Consider the following 20430-nt stretch of genomic DNA (forward strand, 5'->3'; position numbering starts at 1 on the left):
ACGCTCATTCAAACACATACACTACGTAGGGCTGTGCAATTAATCGAAAATCCGATTTCAATTTCGCTTTCCAACGATTATGAAAAATCATTAATCGAGATAAACGATTATTAAATCATTTACCGCCCCCTTTCCAGTTGTACACGTGTTGCTCTTAAAAGTGCGAAAGACTACATGATTCTGTATGCTGTGCACACACAGAATTAAAGCATGCAGTCAGCATTCAGTCTCACTCGCACACTGAGACGAGCAGAGCGCAGTCAGCACACACATCTAAAGTCATCTTAACGTGAGCGCTTTAATGGTCAAATAGGTGTCAAAACGCGGTGTTTAGTGATTATTCATGTCAACCATCATTTGTGTAATAAACAAACGAGTTGAGAATCAAAAGAGACGCGAAAGAGAAACTATTAAAGAGACAGCGCGCTATAATCCTGCTGCTGCCTGTTTTTATGATTATTAATCAAACAAATGGAGAACATGCCACTGCTCTTGACTGAAGGACTTTTGTAGCTAAAGTGTTTTTCTTAAAGTGAAAATGCTTAAAGCACAGTTTGTTTTATATTTTATTCTACTGTATTTATTTCTCTTTCCTTTGCAGGGTGGAAAATAACTCAGTTGAAGTCTGACTTATTTGCCCTCCTAAATATTAGCAACCCTTTTCCCCCCAATTTCTGTATAATGGAAAGAAGATTTCTGAACATAATAGCTTTAATAACTCTTTTCTGATAACTGATCTATTTTATCTTTGTCATGATGAGAGCACATAATATTTGACTAGATATTAGATATTTTTCAAAATACATGCATTCAGATTCAAAGTGTGATTTAAAAGCTTAATTAGAGTAATTAGGCAGGTCATTGTATAACAGTAGTTTCTTCTGCAGACAATCCAAAAATATATAGCTTAAGGGGGCTAATAATATTGACCTTATAATGGGTTTCAAAATATTTAAACCTGCTTTTATTCTAGCCAAAATAAAAATAAAAAAGCCTTTCTCCAGAAGAAAAAAATATTATAGGAAATACTGTGAAAAGTCCTTGCTCTGTTAAACATCATTTGGGAAATTTTTATTTTTTTTTAAATTCTCAGGAGCACTAATAATTTTGACTTTAACAGTAATCGTTTTGAATAATCGTGATTACTATTATGGCCAAAATAATCGTGATTATGATTTTTCCCAAAATCGAGCAGCCTTAACACTACGGATAATTTAGTTTATTCAATTCCCCTATAGCGCATGTGTTTGGACTGTGGGGGAAACTGAGCACCCAGAGGAAACCCATGCCAACATGGGGAGAACATGTAAACTCCACACAGAAATGGACCAAGAAAGCACTTGAACCAGTGACGTTCTTGCTGTGAGGCGTCAGTGCTAACCACTGAGCCACTAGGCTGCCCCTCTTAATGTTTAAATAATAAATTATTATTCACTGTACTTTGAAGTGCCTGAGATATCAATATTTTGTGTTTCCATTATCACAATATATTCAATTATTGACCGTCATATATAGTTGAAGTCAGAATGAATTACCCTCCTGTGTATTTCTTTCTTTTTCAAATATTTGCCAAATACTGTTTAAAAGAGCAAGGAATTTTTCACAGTATTTCCTATCAGCGCTCAACAATAAGGACTGCCCGCTGGCCCGGGGCCAGTGTGCAAGACGCTCGGGACCGTATACAGAATGGTTACTGGCCCGATAGGGGCCAGTGCTGCTTTGTCACTAAAGTTTAATTTGGCTGCGACTGTTTGTCAATTGCGTGCTTTCATGCCCAAACGTTTGTTTCAGAACTTGTTTGCCCAGTAAGCGCGATTCGTGCAGCTAATATGATTATTATGTTGATGGATCAAGCAAGAACAAGAAGTGAAATGCATTTTAAATTAAGATTTACAAATAAATGAATAATAAAATTTCTGACAGTATTATAGACTGATGTAATGAGCCGGCTTATAAAATTGGAAATTTTGGTGGATTTTAAACAAACAAAAAATATAAAATTGTCAACGAATTAATTAAACTAAACCACACATTAAACCATTCACTTTAATTATTCTAATCAGTATTGTATTTAAATTAAATCATTTTTAAATTGTCAGTTGTATTTAAAGAAAAGTTATGCTGAATAACTAATTTGCTAACTTCTTTTTTTGGTGGGGCCAGAGAAAATTTTGGCAGGGCAAGTAAAAATCTGAACCACTTGCCCGATCAGGAAAGTAGAAAAAAATCCCTAGCGTTGAACCCTGCCTATAATATTTTTTCTTCTGGAGAAATTCTTATTTGTTTTATTTTAGCTAGAATAAAAGCAGTTTATTTATTACAAAACATTTTAAGGTTAAAATTATTAACAAGTATTAAACAATAGTTTTTCGATAGTCTACAGAACAAACCATCGTTATACAAGGACTTGTCAAATTACCCTAACCTGCCTAGTTAACCTAGTTAAGCCTTTAAAAGTCACTTTAACCTGAATACTAGCATCTTGAAAAATATCTAGTCAAATATTATTTACTGTCATCATGATAAAGATAAAATAAATCAGTTATTAGAAATGAGTTATTAAAACTATTATGATTAGAAATGTGTTGAAAAAATCTCTCAGTTAAACAGAAATTGGGAAAAATATACAGGGGTCTAATAAATCAGGGGGGCTAATAATTCTGACTTCAACGGTATCCACTCATATTTATTAAGACAGCACTACAGAAATAACCGCTAAACAAATACTCCAAGCAGAAATGTCCGTGCTTTTTGACCTTTCAGCACTGCTAGATCATAAAGGAGCATTTGTGTGTAAGCAGCACAGCGAGACGCGGCTGTTGACTGGTTTCAACAGTCAATGGTTAGAAAAACACACCAGGTTGCCCCTGACAACTGAATCCCTGCTCACAACTAGAGAGATATAATTAGCAAAGCCAACAGGCGAGCCAATCAAGACACAATAGTGGAACATGACAACACACAGGCAAACACACACACTCCAGATACCCTGGGTGAATAATCAAACACTTTCAAATGAAAAACATGTACAAGTGTCTGACTTCATCTGAGAAATAAAAATAAAAAACTGTTTGATGTTTAGCAAAATGCTAAGCTACTTACATGCTAAGCTACTGTTTTTCAGCCAATGATAGACTTCCGGTAAAAGCTTTATGTGACTATTTGCAATTACATAAGGCTCCTTTTACATTTTGTAAAGTATTTACATTCAGTTAAACAGATTTAAGCCTTCGTTTAGTTGATTAAGCGTAAAACGAGATAAAAGACTATATAAACGCTAACGCCATCAGTAGCAGCAGGCTAGCGCAGAAACTGCTTTTAAAATACTGGGGTAAAATACATTTATGTATTAATGTAGTGCTTCATGTCCAGTCTGAGAACCACTTTCTATCGTAAATTAATCAAGCAGTGAAGATCGCAGATTTTTAAAGAAATCTGATCTTAAACATGGCAGTTTTGTAATGGCATTGCTGACTGAAAATTAAAGTCTGCTTGCATATAACCCATAGTTGAGTGCTAATAACAAACAAATAAACAAACAAACAAACAAACAAACAAAAGTTATTGTGTTGTTCATACAGCCAGGGTAATTTGACAAAAATATCTCATATCAATATACAGTTAAAGTCAGAATTATTAGCCCCCCTTTGAATTTTTTTTCTTTTTTAAATATTTCCCAAATTATATTTAACAGAGCAAGGACATTTTCACATTATGTCTGATAATATTTTTTTCTTTTGGAGAAAGTCTTATTTGTTTTATTTCAGCTAGAATAAAAGCAGCTTTTGATTTTTTAAAACACCATTTATAGGTCAAAATTATTTGCCCCTACATCTTTTTTTTGATAGTCTAGAGAACAAACCATCATTATACAATAACTCGCTTTATTACCCTAACCTGCCTGGTTAACCTAATTAAGCCTTTAAATGTCACTTTAAGCTGTATATAAGTGTCTTGAAAAATATCTAGTCAAATATTGTGTGCTGTCATCATGGCAAAGATAAAACAAATCAGTTATTAGAAATGAGTTACTAAAACTATTGGGCTCCATTATGACGATCTAGGTGCAAAGTCTAAAGCTCATGGTGCAAAATAAAAATATGTATGTATATGATACTAATTATATATCGATCTAAATATCCAAGAAACAAAACTATCCAAACACTTTTGTTACAATGTATGTGTGTTTATCAAATATACATAATAAACATATATATAATTCACACACTTATCTTATGTCATAACAAACTTTTATTTTGGATGCGATTAATCTTTGCCCAGCATTACTGCTCCATTCACACAGGGTGTCAGTGTACTGCATTGTGGATCCGTCGGCCTTGCTTGCTGCAGAAGTTGGGAAATTCTCAACTGTTCAAGCGCCAATCAAAGCGTCAGCCAATCGGATTGCTTTACGCAAACACCCCAGCTCAGACAGTAGCAGGTTGTAAACTAATTCCATTGGCTGACGCTGCTATGACGATCGCGTAAGCCCCAATTTCAGACACGCCCTCGATCAAGTGTTGACGCTGAAGCCCCTTGTAAATGGACATTACCACAATATAAAACACTTTTTATAAGTGAACGATTACAGGTTCAGCAAAAAATAAATAACCATTGCTAAATAAAATGGTAAACATTGTACTTTTAAGACTGCAACTTTCTCACAAAGCTGTTATTAACATTTCCGTCTGCATCACTGTAATGGCATGTAATAATGTGCTCCTATAAATTATGACAAGGTATTATTATAAACGCTGTATAGTTTGTGTATTATTTTGTGAACTCAAAATCAATTAGCATGATATGAAGCGATAGGCTTTTTATTTTATCCACACAATATAAGTAGTCATACTGAACAGGGCCGGTTTGAGTTATTGTGTGAATAACTAAACATTTTCAGGGTTATTTTTTTCTGCTTAATGACCAGATCTGAAGACGTTTACGCCTGAGCATCACACCACCCAGAACAATACACAATAAACACACACAATGAGCTCTGTGTGTCTGCTGTGGACCAATAACACTGAAAGATCCACAGAGACACTGACGGCCTGATACAGATGATGGTGCACATTTTTGAAAAAGAAAAAAATTATCTAAAAGAGGCAGAAATGCATTAAATTATTTACTAGTTATTATTAGTATTATTTATTATTATTATTATTATTATTATTATTATTATTATTGTATATTATTAATATTATTATTTATTATTATTATTGTATTATTTTTATTATTGTATTATTATTATTATTATTATTATTGTTGTTGTATTATTAATATTATTATTATTAAATATTAATATTATTAAATATTATTTTTATATATTATTATTATATTATTATTATTATATATTATTATTATTGTATATTATTAATATTATTATTTATTATTATTATATGTTATTTTTATATATTATTATTATTACATTATTATTATTGTTATGGATTCTAAGCTGCCTTTGTGGTCTATCAAAAGTATAATGTATATTAAAATATTTTTAAAGAGATAGTTTTACTCACCATTTACTTAACTTTAAACTATCCCTTTAAAATGAGCTTCTAGCTGTATCTTAGCATGTATTTTTGGAAAGCTTGTAGTACACTTAACATGCTAATTTTAAATCAACTTGTTACAAAAAAAATGCAACTAATCTATTAGAGAAAGCGTTAAAATAAAAAAAAGCAACAATGAAAGAATTACCCTTATTTTAAGCGTTTACATATTAGAGAAAAGATTAACAACAAGAATTATGTCAGTAAAATATTAACAGATGTGCATCTGTTTGAAACCGCAAGCTCAAAAATCAAAAATAAGTTGTACTGCAAGTTAACAGCAACTACAACAGTAAAGCTTGCTATAGACTGACATTGCAAAGTGGACCTAAACTATTTTAAGCCCCTTCAAACATTTAATGGCTTGAAACTGTTCAACAGACTGGCCAAAAAGAGTGTAGTTAACCAAGTTAAAACAAAGGGTTTGCTAAATAATTGCACAATGCTGCATTTTCAGATGGCTACTGTTCTTACATGTGGATTGATTGCCGACACATAATTGTTCATATTAATTCTGATATAAATAAACCATGTTTATCTAATTTTTAATCTTCAATGGAAAAGCTATATTCCATATTTTAATTAGAGCATTTTATTAAATTTTTAAATTAGATATTTAATAACATTAAACTTAAATTAAGCCAAATATATTTTAATCAACTAAATCTAGAGAAGACTTAGTTGACTAAAAATTTACGAAATTTAGTCGACTAAAACTAAAATGATTCAGAAGATTCAAATATGACTAAAGCTAAAATAGAATTGTAGTCAAAAGACTCAAATTACACTGTATTGGAGATGTGCACGTTACAATGTCGCTGCAGCCCGAAATAAAAGCATGAGTTTTAGGATAAAGATGTGACACCCCTCCGACATGAGACAGACAGGACACCACCCTCATCCTCACAGAGAGATCAATAATATCCCTCTCTTCTCTAATCTAATGATGAACACACGAGTCTCACGTTTGTAACCTGATCATCAGAGATCAGCTGCATTACAGTCGCATACACACACACACACACACACACACATTCTCAGGAACAGATTGAGGCATAAAACAGAGAGTAAATTAAGGAAATCACCACAATTTTAGACGCTCGCCGACTGAGGGTAACCTTTCCTTAAACCTACCAAAAAAACGTGTGAGACTTATTTCACCACAAAAATCAAAAGAAGTCAATGATTAATGATAGATTTTGTGCTGTTAAACAGATTTTTCTCCTTTGAGCACAATTAATACTCATGAATTGGACATTTTTTATAACTAAACACATTTAACACCATATATTTATAAATCTAGTTAGCATTTAAAAGACATATTATTTCTACACCACAAAAATATTATTAAAAAAATAATAAATTATGAGATGGTTGAACAGATTTATACATTTCATTTTTAGCACAATTAACATTCATGAAGACATTTTTGACATGCTTATCCCCATAGTTATTTTTTAAATCTAGTTATTATTGTTGATAATGGAAAAGAATAATGGCATATTATTTATACTGCAAAAATCTGAATTAATGAATGACAAATGATGCACTGGTTAAACATTTTCTTCTTCTTTTTAGCATAATTAATCATACTCATGATTTGGACACATTTTTACATCTAAGCACATTAATATATATATATATGATAAATGATATACATATTATTAACAATATTGTTATTTTTCTATCATAGCCATATTGCCTTTGATTTATGCTAGTTTAAAAATACAGTTATTACAGTAATGAGAACCTAATGAGTTTATCAATCAAACTTGACAATATAAAAACATTACAAACAACTAAACAAATAAAAATATAGAACTACAATCATGTAGCATCCCTCTAACATAGAGATCATTAAATGCAAAAGCATTATTATTTGTTGAGACCAATATGACTGTAGTTGTGATATAGATACAGCCTTATTCCAAAATGGAATAAATTCATTTATTTCCTCAAAATTCTACAAACAATACCCCATAATGACAAAAAAAGAAGAAAAAAAAGTGAAAAAGAGAGTTTTTGAATTTGTTGCAAAATTCTTTAAAAAAATTAAAAACCTGAAAATTCACATGTACGTCAGTATTCACAGCCTTTGCTAAATACTTTGTTGATGCACCTTTTGGCAGCAATTACAGCAAGTCTTATTGAATATGATGCCACAAGCTTGGCACACCTGTCTTTGGAATTTTTTGCCCATTCCTCTTTGCAGTACCTCTCAAGCTCTATCAGGTTGGATGGGAAGCGACGGTGTACAGCCATTTTTAGTTCTCTTTAGAGATGTTCAATAAGATTTAGTCTGGGCTCTGGCTGGGCCACTCAATTACATTCACCAAGTTGTTGTGAAGCCACTCCATTGATATTCTGGCTTTGTGCTTTGGGTCATTGTCCTGCTGGAAGATGAACTGTCGCCCCAGTCTGAGGTCAAGAGCGTTCTGAAGCAGGTTTTCATTCAGGATGTCTCTGTACATTGCTGCATTCATCTTTCCCTCTATCCTGACTAGTCTTCCAGTTCCTGCTGCTGAAAAACATCCCCACAGCATGATGCTGCCACCACCATGCTTCACTGTAGGGATGCTATTAGCCTGCTGATGAGCGGTGCCTGGTTTTCTCCCAACGTAACGCCTGGCATTCACTCCATAAAGAGAATTTAGTTTCTTATGGACTGAGAGTCCTTCAGATGCCTTTTGGCAAATTCCAGGCAATGGGTTATTGATCACCTCCCTAACTAAGGCCCTTCTCCTTTGATCACTTAGCTTAGATGGCCGGCCAGCTCTAGGAAGAGTCCTGGTGGTTAAATATCTTCCACTTACGGATGATGGAGGCCGCTGTGCTCATTGGAACTTTCAGAGCAGCAGAAATGTTTCTGTAACCTTCCCCAGCCTTGTGCCTTGAGACAATCCTGTCTCAGAGGTCTACAGACAATTCCTTTGTCTTCATGCTTGGTTTGTGCTTTGATATGCACTGCCAACCCTGGGACCTTATACAAACTGGTGTATGCCTTTTCAAATCATGTCCAATCAACTGAATTGGCCACAGGTAAACTCCAATTCAGCTGCTGAAACATCTCAAGAATGATCAGTGGAAACAGAATGTACCTGAGCTCAATTTAGAGCTTCATGGCAAAGGCTGTGAATACTGATGTACATCTGATTTTTCAGCTTCTTTATTATTTATAAATTTGCAACAATTTCTTTTTTCACATTGTCATTATGGGGTATTGTGTGCAGATTTTTGAGGAAATAAATGAATTTAATCTATTTTGGAAAAAAACTGTGACAAAAAAAAATGTGGAAAAATTGAAACACTATGAATGCTTTCTAGATTACAAACAATAAAAGACATAAACATATATAACTATAAATCATGCATGCCATCCTAGCTTAGGGATTGAACACATTGTAGTTGTAACTTCATGGTAGTGTAGTATTTGATAGATAGCTAGATAGGTTGATAGATACTTAATATTTTGCAAACTCTAATGAATTTAGATTCAACTCAAGTCAACACTACTTGATATTTTTTCTAAGAGTAACGTTACAAAGGTATTACATATCGCGGTTAATCGCATGCAAACTAAACGTTTGTTTTGACAATTTATTTACTGTGTGTACTGTGCATATTTATTATGGATATATAAATACACAAAACAATGTTTAAATTTATATATCAAATGTTTATATTTACATAGAAAGTTAATATGTGTGATACAAATTATATATACATGTACAAATATACATGTGACAAAGATGTTTGGGATGGTTTTGTTTCTATGTTTGTGTGTGTATCATATCCATAATAAATAAATACAATACACGCACATACTCATTAACGTTATGTCCATCAAACTTTTATTGTGGATGTGATTAGCCTTTGCACAACACTGAAATGAAAGATAATAAACACATGTTTTACCTTCTCCACGTTTTCCACGGTGAAGTCTGCGGCTGTGTCCGAATCCATCTCCGTGTTTATTATAACATACACCTCCTTTCGCTCTCTTGAACACAATGTCTTGTAGAAATCCTCTAGAATTATATAAATATGATGATAACGCTGAATGATATCACTGAGGTGAATCTGATTCGGCCGGGCGCGCGCGATCAGGCCGGTGCGCGCGATCTCATGTCTCTCATTCTCATATTTCACTCATGATTTAAAAAATAACCCTTCATATCTCAGATGACCGATGAATATGATCATATGTCACAAAACTGTGTCCGCACGTTTCTGTCCGGTCCGCTCCCGGTGATCCGGTGTGCGCGCGTCCTCCCTCTACCCTTCTTTTCGGTATGACTGAACCGAATAAACGCTGCCCACATATCTGCCTGCATTAAAAAGGAGAGAGATTAAATAACAGTATTCATACATTTAAAAAAAATGTACATATTTTTTAATTAAAATGTAGGCCTATTTATGTGTGTGCATGTTAAAAACATGATTACTTTAAGCATAAATGTGTTGTTGACTGTATTTATGCATGGTGGTTTAATCTAATTGATTGGTTGTCCCTTTGAAGAGCCTCAGATTTGATTTTCGATTGTTACTTTACGTTTTAAACCTTAAGAAGTGTGCTGATTTCATGTAAAATGCATCTCGTAGCACTTTAGCAAGTTCTTTTTAATCAGGCTACATCCTTGTGATCCTAAATGGTCCTTAGCTTTGCATTATGGGAAATGTAGTTTTTAAGCATTGACGTTCATTTGCGATGTCACAGCGACTCTTTGTGGTACTTTGGGCGTTTTGCAAGGATTTCGGTTTCTGATAGTGTGCAATAGATGGAGTTCTCTTACAGTTATTATACATTTAGAGTCCATTTATTAAACAGCCTAAACAATACGTGTGTAAACTGTTTAGGTTGCTATTGAAATGTATTTTACTTTGTATTTTGAGACAATTCACGGAATTGCTAAGAAAAAAAAGTAATCAAATGTCTCACCTGTGTCCAAAGTCATTTATTCATTCATTAAGTTTGCCTATTTCATTAATTCATTAATTTTACTTCGGCTAAGTCCTTTTATTCATTAGCCCTTTTGCATCAGGCTTTTCACTCAGCGATGCAATGTCAGACTCAATGAACTCAATGGAGTGAGTGACGTCACTGTGACGGGTAGGGTTAGGGGTGGGGCTAGGTGAGCCCACTGAAATCATTGGATGCACCAGGTCTGCATCCAGAACCCCTGGGAGCACCCGGAGGAAACCCACGCGAATGCAAGGAGAACATGCTATCTCCACACAAAAACGCCAATTGACCCAGCCGAGGCTTGAACCAGCAACCTTCTTGCTGTGAGGCGACAGCACTATCTACTGTGCCACTGTGTCACCTCAGGGGTTTATCTTTTGGGTTATTATAATAAAAAAATAATGTTTTTTGGACTAAAGCAATTCAGAGTACTTGCAGAATCAAATATTTGAGAACTTAGTAGTGACCAAAATTGATTGGAAATTGGACAATATCAAAACACATGTAATGTCTCCACTGCTTGTTTGCAGAAAGTACATGTCAATGTCCAAAAATTTAGAAACACTAGAATTTACTGCACTCTTAAAGACGTTGAGTTATTTATTTCACCCACTGGTTGAGTTTAAAATTTGGTGCTTTGTTGGGTTATTTTTTAATCTTCAGTAATAACTCAACCAGCTGAGATAAATATTTGGTGCTTTGTTAGGTTATTTTTAACATTTATTTAGGTATTTATTTAATAACTCAACCAGTTGGGTTAAAATTTAGAATTTCAATAGTCAACTGATTTAACTGACACAGAACTATGGAGTCAGATAAGACTCTAAAGTAATTCACGCAAAAAAACAAGATGTACATATGCGTAGGGGGCAGATTAAGGGTGCTTTCACACCTACACTTTTGTTTCGGAGCGTATCTCGTTTGCCCAGTTAGCGCGGTTTGTTTGGCATATGTGAACAGGGCAATCACGCTCTGTTCCGCGCCAAAGTAATCGCTCCGAGATCGCTTTAATGAGGTGGTCTCGGCACGATTGAAACGAACCCTGGAGCGGATCGATTGCAGTGAGAAAGCAATCCGATCCGAGCGCGGTTATATCACAGTGTTTTATGGATGTAGGCATACGGCTATATGAAGAGAGAATTGTGAGTATGGCGGGAAGTTTCGCGAGTCTCCGGATGCCCGCAAATGAGGGACGATCTCCCGGTAATCTCGCGTCTCCCTCCCGGTCCTCAAATAGGCATCGTCGCGCACCCTTCTCACCCCTCCCCACCGCATCTCTCCTCAGACACGTCGCGCGCGCACCCTGTCAATCACCACCAAACCACCACCTCTCCTGACAGCTGAGCGGGACGCTGCAAAATAAACCCTGACACTCTGACCAATGTGAGGAGAGTTTACTCACACGTGACTTGTTTTAGCTCTTTTGGTCCGATTAGAAACTTTGCAGTGTGAAAGCGAACCGCTCCAAGAGCAAGGAGCAACAATGTAACAATTGTAAAATCTGTTTCGGAACAACTGAATCGATTCACAGGTGTGAAAGCACCCTAAAATCATGAATGGCATTAAACATGTTTGAAATGATCTAAGATGCTCGATTTGTGTTGAAAAATATCCCAAAAACTATTAATGTTATATTTATATTCTACATATTAATAAAGCACAACAGCAGCCTGTTTACGTTCATTAGATATAATGTAAATTAGGTTTTTAAGTCAGTGAAAGTCAGAGAATTTAATAGTTCTTGCTTGAAGCCTGCGCATCTCTTTCTCCATTCGCCATGCTGGAGAGGAACAGACTGCGCTGAAGGAGCGCAGAGTGGTTGACATCGACTACAGCTCTCATCTGATTGGCTGAGAGGTACGAGTGCTTCTGCCAGAACAGTCTTAAAAATAAACACACACGTTGTAACGCGGGGAAGTGACACAAACAGCAGAAGTTTGGATCCACTTGCAGGTTTATTCGCCATCAGGCAAGCAATGGTCAATACAGGTGCAAACGGGTATATGTAGGCAATCCAGAATCGTAATCAGTAACAGGCAAGAGGTCAAAAGGCAGGCGGCAGGCAGGGAGAACAAGAATACAAGGTTAGGTCGAAACACAGGAAAACTAGACAGGGAGAACGCGTTGTAATGTCATCAACAGATAAACAAGACTCGGCAAACTGAATGGGAGAGTGTGTGGCTTAAATAGTATGTGCAGTCAGTCTCTGACAATCCTCAGGTGGTGTGAATGTAATCAGTTTAGATGAGGAAGCATGTGTGTCTGTGACCGGAGTGCATGTATGAAAATGTAGTCCAGAAATGGCGGAGTTGTAGTCCATGGTTATTGAGAGTGAAATCCAGCTATCTTATGAAAGACGATTGCTGGTAATCGTAACACACGTATGCAGGGGGAGTCGTACGTGAAAGAGAATTTGCATATTCTCATTTAGGATGAACTCGCAAGTTTTAAACATTCAAAGCTTTTTGTACAGTCTTATAATTTGCAAATGGTGTTTTGCAGTTGTGAAAAGTACTTTATGAAAATGTATTTTAATTTTGTGCATGAGAAATTTTTTCCGAATATAAATAAATATTTTACGCACGTGAATTTGGCTACGCTTGTGTACATCGTGTCTTTTGCGTGAATTACTTTAGAGTCTTATCTGACTCCATACTGAACAGCTGCATTAAAATGCGTGTTATGTTGTTTTGCGTTCTGAAGTTTATGTAAGCTATAACACAATAATATTGTTGTTATTTTTTTTATCAAATTACCTCTGAGCCGTGTTTTTTATATCCGTTTCACCATCCAAGACCATCTTTTAGAAGTGTTTGGATGTGGTTAAAATATATTGTACATTGTGGACACTGAGTGAAGCCTGCTGCAGCGGCTCTGTTTCTTTATTGTTTGTGATTTAATTTAACAAGTGAATTTGAACAAGCATTTTCAATATTTTTTAAAACTGTATGTTATTTATTTACATAATCATAATTATAAAAATATTAGCAGTACTAGTAATAGTAGTAACAGTAATACCAGAATTGAAAAATAATATTCAATCAAAATAACCCAATGCATTGGGTTAACCCATAGTTAAGAAGGTGCTATAATAATAAAGTTGGGTTATATGTTGAGGTATTTTTAACCCAACTATTTTAACAAAGTAGATACATTTTATGTAACATTTTTAAATGTATTTCTTTTGCCTTGTTGGAAATGCAATATGTCCCAGGTAAAAGCCAGATGTTCCAGTCTCTATCCTCAACCAAGGACCTCCAGTAAAACTTTCCTCTAGAAGAAACATCTTCAAATAGCCAAGGAGAATGAATATCCACTGAGCTCCTTGGGTTAAATCTACCGTGACTTTTAACTAGGTGAACTAAACCGTGTGATATTGTTTTAACCACTTTATCAAATTAACGTTTCGCAGTTTTTTTTTTAAATTTAATTTAATTTTTTTATCGAACAGTAAATTATTACAGCATAATGAAACATTATAGACTATACAAGGAACATAGAGGGTGGCAAGGGGATACAACTGCACATAAAAAATACAATAAGTTAAACAAGAAATACATATAAAGTAAAGCTTAAAATAAAAATACGATATTAAGAGTGTAAGTATTTCAAAATGAAGTACTGATGTTACAGGGGAATACCTTAAAAAGTGGTTTATTATTAGAGATTTTGCATTTATGGATGTGATATTTAGCAAGTAAAAGTAAAAGATTTATGAAGTAGAACGCTTTCTCAGTACTATTGTGTGTATCAATAAAACCAAATAACACATTTTCCCAGAACAAAGAAAAATCTGAATATATTAACTTAATCACAAATTTGCAAAAGTTACCCCAATATATATATATATATTTACATATTTACATATATATATATATATATATATATATATATATATATATATATATATATATATATATATATATATATATAAATTTTTTGTGTAGGAACAGTACCAATATAAATGTACAGTTGTTTCACTTTGGAAATTACAGAAAGCGCACATTGCATGTGTGTTTATATATATATATATATATATATATATATATATATATATATATATATATATATATATATATATATATATATATATATATATATATATATATATATATATATTTAAATAGCTACTCACTGGGTAGAATATATAAGATATGTGTGTGGTGATATTTGAAATATTTGTAAAATTGCTCCAGTAGGTAATAACATTCTGAATCAATGCACGGATTGATTTGTTAGTTGAGTTTGGAACAAGACAAGCTTTACCCACTGTTGTTTCAAACGGATCTCAAAGAGATGGTGTGATACATGGAGTTCTGTTCAAGCCTAAACAGTGTAATAATTCCTGCAGGAACAGCATCAAAGACAATGGCGAATTCTTTGAGACAGGAAAATTAAACCACTGTAAGAACTCATTATATGATAGCGAAATACCATTTTCACTAAAGATATCACGAACTAAAGTCATTTTATTATCATACTAACTCAAAGAAATAAGGATTTAATTTTTAAACCTTTCGGATTCCGCGCTCCAGCTGTTGTGTGCGCGCGTCACCGCGGCGCGGCCCCGCCCATCACCACTGGAGCGCGCCACAAGACCTCAGCTCGTTCTTGGTCTCCAGTGAATGAACTAAACTCTCCTTCCAGACACTTCTGATGATCATCTGACTGGATTATTTCTGTCACGCTGGAAAATTAAGATAACAAGCTGCCATCTGAATTCATCTCCGCCGACCCGTTGGCGACTGTCACGCACACTGGACTTTTGTTTCTATATTTAAGTCTGAAGCAACGGAAGAAAGACTCGATTATTTCAGGCTAAAGTTAAGTTTAGCTTTAACGGTTGTCATATGAAGGATATGGACAGATGTGGACATTTTGCGTTATGCGCGATTCTGCTGTTCTACTGCTCTATTACAGGTAAAACTTATCTATCTATCTATCTATCTATCTATCTATCTATCTATCTATCTATCTATCTATCTATCTATCTATCTATCTATCTATCTATCTATCTATCTATCTAACGTTAATCTGTCTGTCTGTCGAAACACTGATTTGAAGTAACCGTTTTTCTTCTCAGTTTAACGTTAGTTTCTGCTGCCACGCGTATCCTACAGTCAAACAGTGAATGTGTCACAAATTCTAGTGAGTTGCCTACCTAGTATAGACTACTAGGATGTCTATAAATGTATCATTGGTCTATTATGGCTTTTAAAGGGAAATAACACACTATTTTAGCCAATCTCATGTTAGAAGAATCCAGAAGTAATGTATTATTCAGGTATATTTATTTCCACGAAAAGTCATTTCAATTAGACCAAAACTGGTTTCTATATGCACACAGAAATGCTTTCTGGGAAGGGTGCTCACTATGTTTCGAGGAACAGCGTTTTATCTTATAAAAGAGACTCGGTTTTCATCCTCAGTTAAATTATTTTGTTGAATCAATTTAACTTTTAGTAATTTCAACTTACATAAATCAAACTGGCAAAAATATTATGCTTAACGTTAACTTTGTATAATAAAAATGTTTTTAAAAACTGATTAACTTATTATTAAATCACGTTAAAGAAACAAAAACATTTCTTGGATTGACTTTTTGACATATAACATTTTTCAAAATAGCTTCTTTTCTAATAAATAATAATATGAAAAACACATATTATAGAAGGCAATGGTTACAGTTGTGCAACATTCTTCAAAATAGCTTCTTTTCTAAAAATATTAATAGGAAAAACAAATACTATAGAAGCCAATGGTTACAGGATTGCAAAATTTAAAATAGCTTCTTTTCTAAATATATTAAAAAAACATTTAAAAAACATACTATGGATGGCAATGTTACACCTTGGCAACATTTTTTAAAATATCTTCTTTTCTAAGAACATTATTTAATGGTTACAGGTTTGCAACATTCTTCAAAATAGCTTCTTTTCTAAAATAATAGGTCAAACAAATACTATAAAAGTAAATGGTTACAGGTTTGCAACATTCTTCAAAAATAGCTTCTTTTCTAAAATAATAGATCAAACAAATACTATAGAAGTCAATGGTTACAGGTTTGCAACATTCTTCAAAATAGCTTCTTTTCTAAAATAATAGGTCAAACAAATACTATAGAAGTAAATGGTTACAGGTTTGCAACATTCTTCAAAAATAGCTTCTTTTCTAAAATAATAGATCAAACAAATACTATAGAAGTCAATGGTTACAGGTTTGCAACATTCTTCAAAATAACTTCTTTGTAAAATAATATTAGTAGGAAAAACAAATAATATTGAAGTCAATGGTTACAGGTTTGCAACATTCTTCAAAATAGTTTATTTTCTAAAACATTATTAAGAAAAACACACTATAAAAGGCAATGGTTACAGTTTTGCAAAATTCTTCAAATAAGCTTCTTTTTTAACATTAGTAGGAAAAACACATCCTATGAAAGTTAATAATTACAGGTATGCAACATTCTTCAAAATATCTTATTTTCTAAAAATATTAGGAAAAACACTATGGTAGTCAATGGTTACAGGTTTGCAACATTCTTCAAAATATCTTATTTTCTAAAAATATTAGGAAAAACACTATGGTAGTCAATGGTTACAGGTATGCAACGTTCTTCAAAATAGCTTCTTTGGAACCACTCGAGGGTGAATAAAATAGTGAATAAACTGAGTGAACTAGCCCTTTAATTCTGCAGCCTGAATTTTCTCCTTTTTGTGTTCAGACCAGTCACAAGGCACATTCATAGTCTTGTGTCTTTAAGGGTGGAAATGTAAGAAAACCATCCCCCTGTCACATCACTGGCACAGAGAGCATCATGGGAATGCTGTCAAACCACACACGCAGTCTTCCAGTCCCACAATGCTTTCATTTCTTAGCCAGTGTTTGTAATTAGAAGTCAAGCAGCGGTATATTTTTACCATATTTAAATGAGATTTTATTCCAGAAGGCCTATTTTCGGGAAGCTATACGCTCTAAAAAATTATGGGTTGTTGGTTCGAATAGGCAAACCCAAAGTTGGGTTATTTTTTTCAATGAAATGTAAAGTCTCCATGAAATCAAATTGATGTTTTTTAGACGTATCAGTATGCTAGTTTTAAGAATATCCATAAGCTAGTGTGCTCAAAAACTGACACAAATTACATAAAAAAAATAATAATTTAAAGTTTGCAGTTTTTCCACTTCACCCTAAAATTGGATCAATGACTTTTTTGACATCACCTCTTTCTTATCAAATCTTCTGACCAATCAAATGTTCTTTAGTATTTGACATGCCCCGCCCCTTCAAGATTCTTCTCATTTGCTTTTTATTTATGCGCTTCTTAAGTGTGATGTCACAAGAAACGGCTTCCGGGTCCAAGCATAGATATATACATTAGATGTCGTCTGGCCTATTGTTGTCTATTGGACGGAATGCGTCAATAGAGCCGCCATCTTGGTACAGGGCAGCGCTCCTTTGAAATGAATGCGGGACCAAGGTACAGTGGAGGACTGTGGCCATCCAAAGCCAGAGATATACACATATATCTATGATCGGGAGTTTTCCTGGATGTTAGTATGTAATGTTTTTTTATCTAATTACGAAAATTATATCTTTTCTACATTGATGGATCAGTGACCGCACGGGCATTCCTGACAAAAAGCTTGTGTTTGTGTGTACAGAAATGTACTATCCACCCTGCCTGTTAAATTTGATCTAATCATGTCCTGAAACACACCTCCTCTCCTGCTTTCACTTCTCATACTGATGGAGGGAGCGATTCGTTTGTGAATGAATCCCCCGAATGACTCTTTCACTAACGTGAGCCGACAATAATACAAGTTTCTGGCAGCGCAGCATCTCGTTGTCATATTTCTTTTGCATTGTTTGCTGATTTTATTCAACAAAACTAGCATAAGCCGAGTGTGTAGTGGGAGTTGGAGCTGCTTTGTCGTATGGTGAATGCAGTAAGTGACTGTATTATCATCAATAACGTGACCTGATTAGCACAAAAGTTCAGAACATACAAAAACAGAAAAAAACTTAATATTACCTATGAAATGTTCTGCCTTTGTGCTTTATTTCTTTGTTTGCTCGTTACTACACCCGTAGACAGCGCTAAAGTCCCGCATCTTCGCGTAATAACACTGTCTTGACTAGTGCGGTTGAATGACATTTGTCCTGGGAGCACTGTACAAATATGGCGGCGCTACTGACGCATGCTCAGGGTCCCTATGCGATATCTAGTGTATATATCTATGGGGTCCAAGCACTCTATTCAACTGAATGTGGAGACCCGTGAAATGGTAATAATAAATGTTGAGAAAGCGATTTAATACTTTCGAAAGTCACGATCTCAATATATGTCCATGCCTAATATCCGATGGGCAGAAAGCAATGACTGTAAAAAAATTTGGACGACGCGACAGCCCTTTTTCCCATTGAACGCCTTGAGGGCAAAACGCCTGCTTGACGGGCACAAACTGTCGCAAAAGACTGCTGAAATTGGAGCCTTGACATGCGCAGAAGGACTGTCTGATGGAGCCAGAGGAGGAGCCGCGAAAATGAGCGGAGTCGAGCTTCCAATCAAACGCTTTATGTAAAATCAACTACGCCCCCCGAACTTCTCAGCATGCGTTTGCTGTCATATCAACACAAATGGATGTAATAACGTTAACAAATATGAGGGTTTTATATATTCAATAGAGCATAACTTACTCGCGGCGTCGCGGGCTGATTCCGGCTCGCATGCGGCAGCGCCTGCTCGCTCGGCCGCCGCATCTGGCTCGATTGACTCGGGCTGGAATTGGGTAGTGAGTCCAGGCATCCGGAGTAGGTCCAGCAGAGGTAACATTAGTCAGTCTGAGCTCTAAGAGATAAGTCTCCGGCAGGCGAGAATCTAGCCGGAACTGTGTTTTGCTATCTGGGTGGCTAGGCGTGTATCAGCAAACTAATAAAGCCCGAAAAAAGCCCTGAACTTAGCGAATAAACAGTGTTCCACCAGGATCATGTATGTCAGAAACTATAGTTTACTGCTGAACTCATTTTGTCATGGTAAAATAACACAGAAATCGAATAATAACATTTCAGTCTACTTCAGTCTCCTGCCGAAGCTCAGACGCCGCGCTTTGAGAAACTGTCAATCACAGCTGTCAATCACGATGACACGCCCAGCATTAAATTACTGCTAAAAACAAACTGTTTACAAAAATGAAGATCTGCACCTATTTCAGCACAATAACCAGTGCCTTAATCGACCAGAACCATCTTTCGGGACATTTTATTGCAAGTGTAATATTTTTTTTTTATTTGGGCTCAAGTCTCCTTCATTAACACGGAGGAGGCGGGCTTTATGACTTGTACTGCAGCCAGCCCCCAGGGGGCGATCTAACGGCCGAAGCCTTCACTCAAACGTAGGCTTGCGGCACACTTGGCAGAAAGCAATTAATCTTTTTATAAATTGTTTAAATTTTGGTATTTATGATGCAGAAAGCCCAGAGATTGTTGTGTACACTATGACTTTATATCAAATTAACTTTAATGTGTGATATGAATAAAAAGTGATCATAAACGAATGATTTCTCAACTCAAATGAGTGGCTCGGACCCGGAAACAGTATTACATACGTCACCACTTAACAAGCGGATAGCATACAACATTATATGATAACATAACAGTCATACAAAACTTAGTGAGGCAGAACACACATTAAACAAAAGCAATTCACATATATATGAGGGGATCCATCATATTTAAATGATTAGATTGTACAGATCATTTTTATAGCCCTCTTGTTTCTTATAATTGAGGTCTAAGAATTCTAAAATATGTTTTTAATCTTTACAGAAAAAACTAAAGGAGGGAGTACTACACATTACTTTTGCCTTGTGTGTGTGACACTTCCCAGGAAACTTCAAAGCATTGTCGAGTGT

The 20430-nt window shown here is 34.9% G+C and overlaps 2 protein-coding genes across 8 annotated transcripts in view; one reads left to right on the forward strand and one right to left on the reverse strand.

Annotated features, from left to right (window-relative positions):
* ipo13b (importin 13b) overlaps positions 1 to 9853 on the reverse strand; it is a 122689-nt gene extending 112836 nt beyond the window's left edge. For all 6 annotated transcript variants that reach the window (XR_015518914.1, XR_015518912.1, XR_015518913.1 and 3 more), the window contains exon 1: positions 9471 to 9853. Coding sequence is in view for 2 of the 6 variants with exons in the window: in XM_087298730.1 (XP_087154856.1) it covers positions 9471 to 9518 (48 nt within the window). In the remaining 4 variants the exon portion in view is untranslated. The remainder of the gene's footprint in view (positions 1 to 9470) is intronic.
* A 5275-nt stretch (positions 9854 to 15128) lies between these two features.
* LOC100002633 overlaps positions 15129 to 20430 on the forward strand; it is a 37968-nt gene continuing 32666 nt past the window's right edge. The window contains exons 1-2 of one of the 2 annotated variants that reach the window (XM_087298951.1): positions 15129 to 15438; positions 15613 to 15666. In XM_087298951.1, coding sequence (XP_087155077.1) covers positions 15369 to 15438; positions 15613 to 15666 — 124 coding nt within the window. In that variant the 5' untranslated portion in view covers positions 15129 to 15368. The remainder of the gene's footprint in view (positions 15439 to 15612; positions 15667 to 20430) is intronic. The other variant, XM_087298952.1, reaches the window with a different exon arrangement.

The sequence above is a fragment of the Danio rerio genome, chromosome 20 (genome assembly GCF_052040795.2).
Source record: "Danio rerio strain M-AB ecotype USA chromosome 20, GRCz13ab, whole genome shotgun sequence".
Lineage (NCBI taxonomy): Eukaryota > Metazoa > Chordata > Actinopteri > Cypriniformes > Danionidae > Danio > Danio rerio.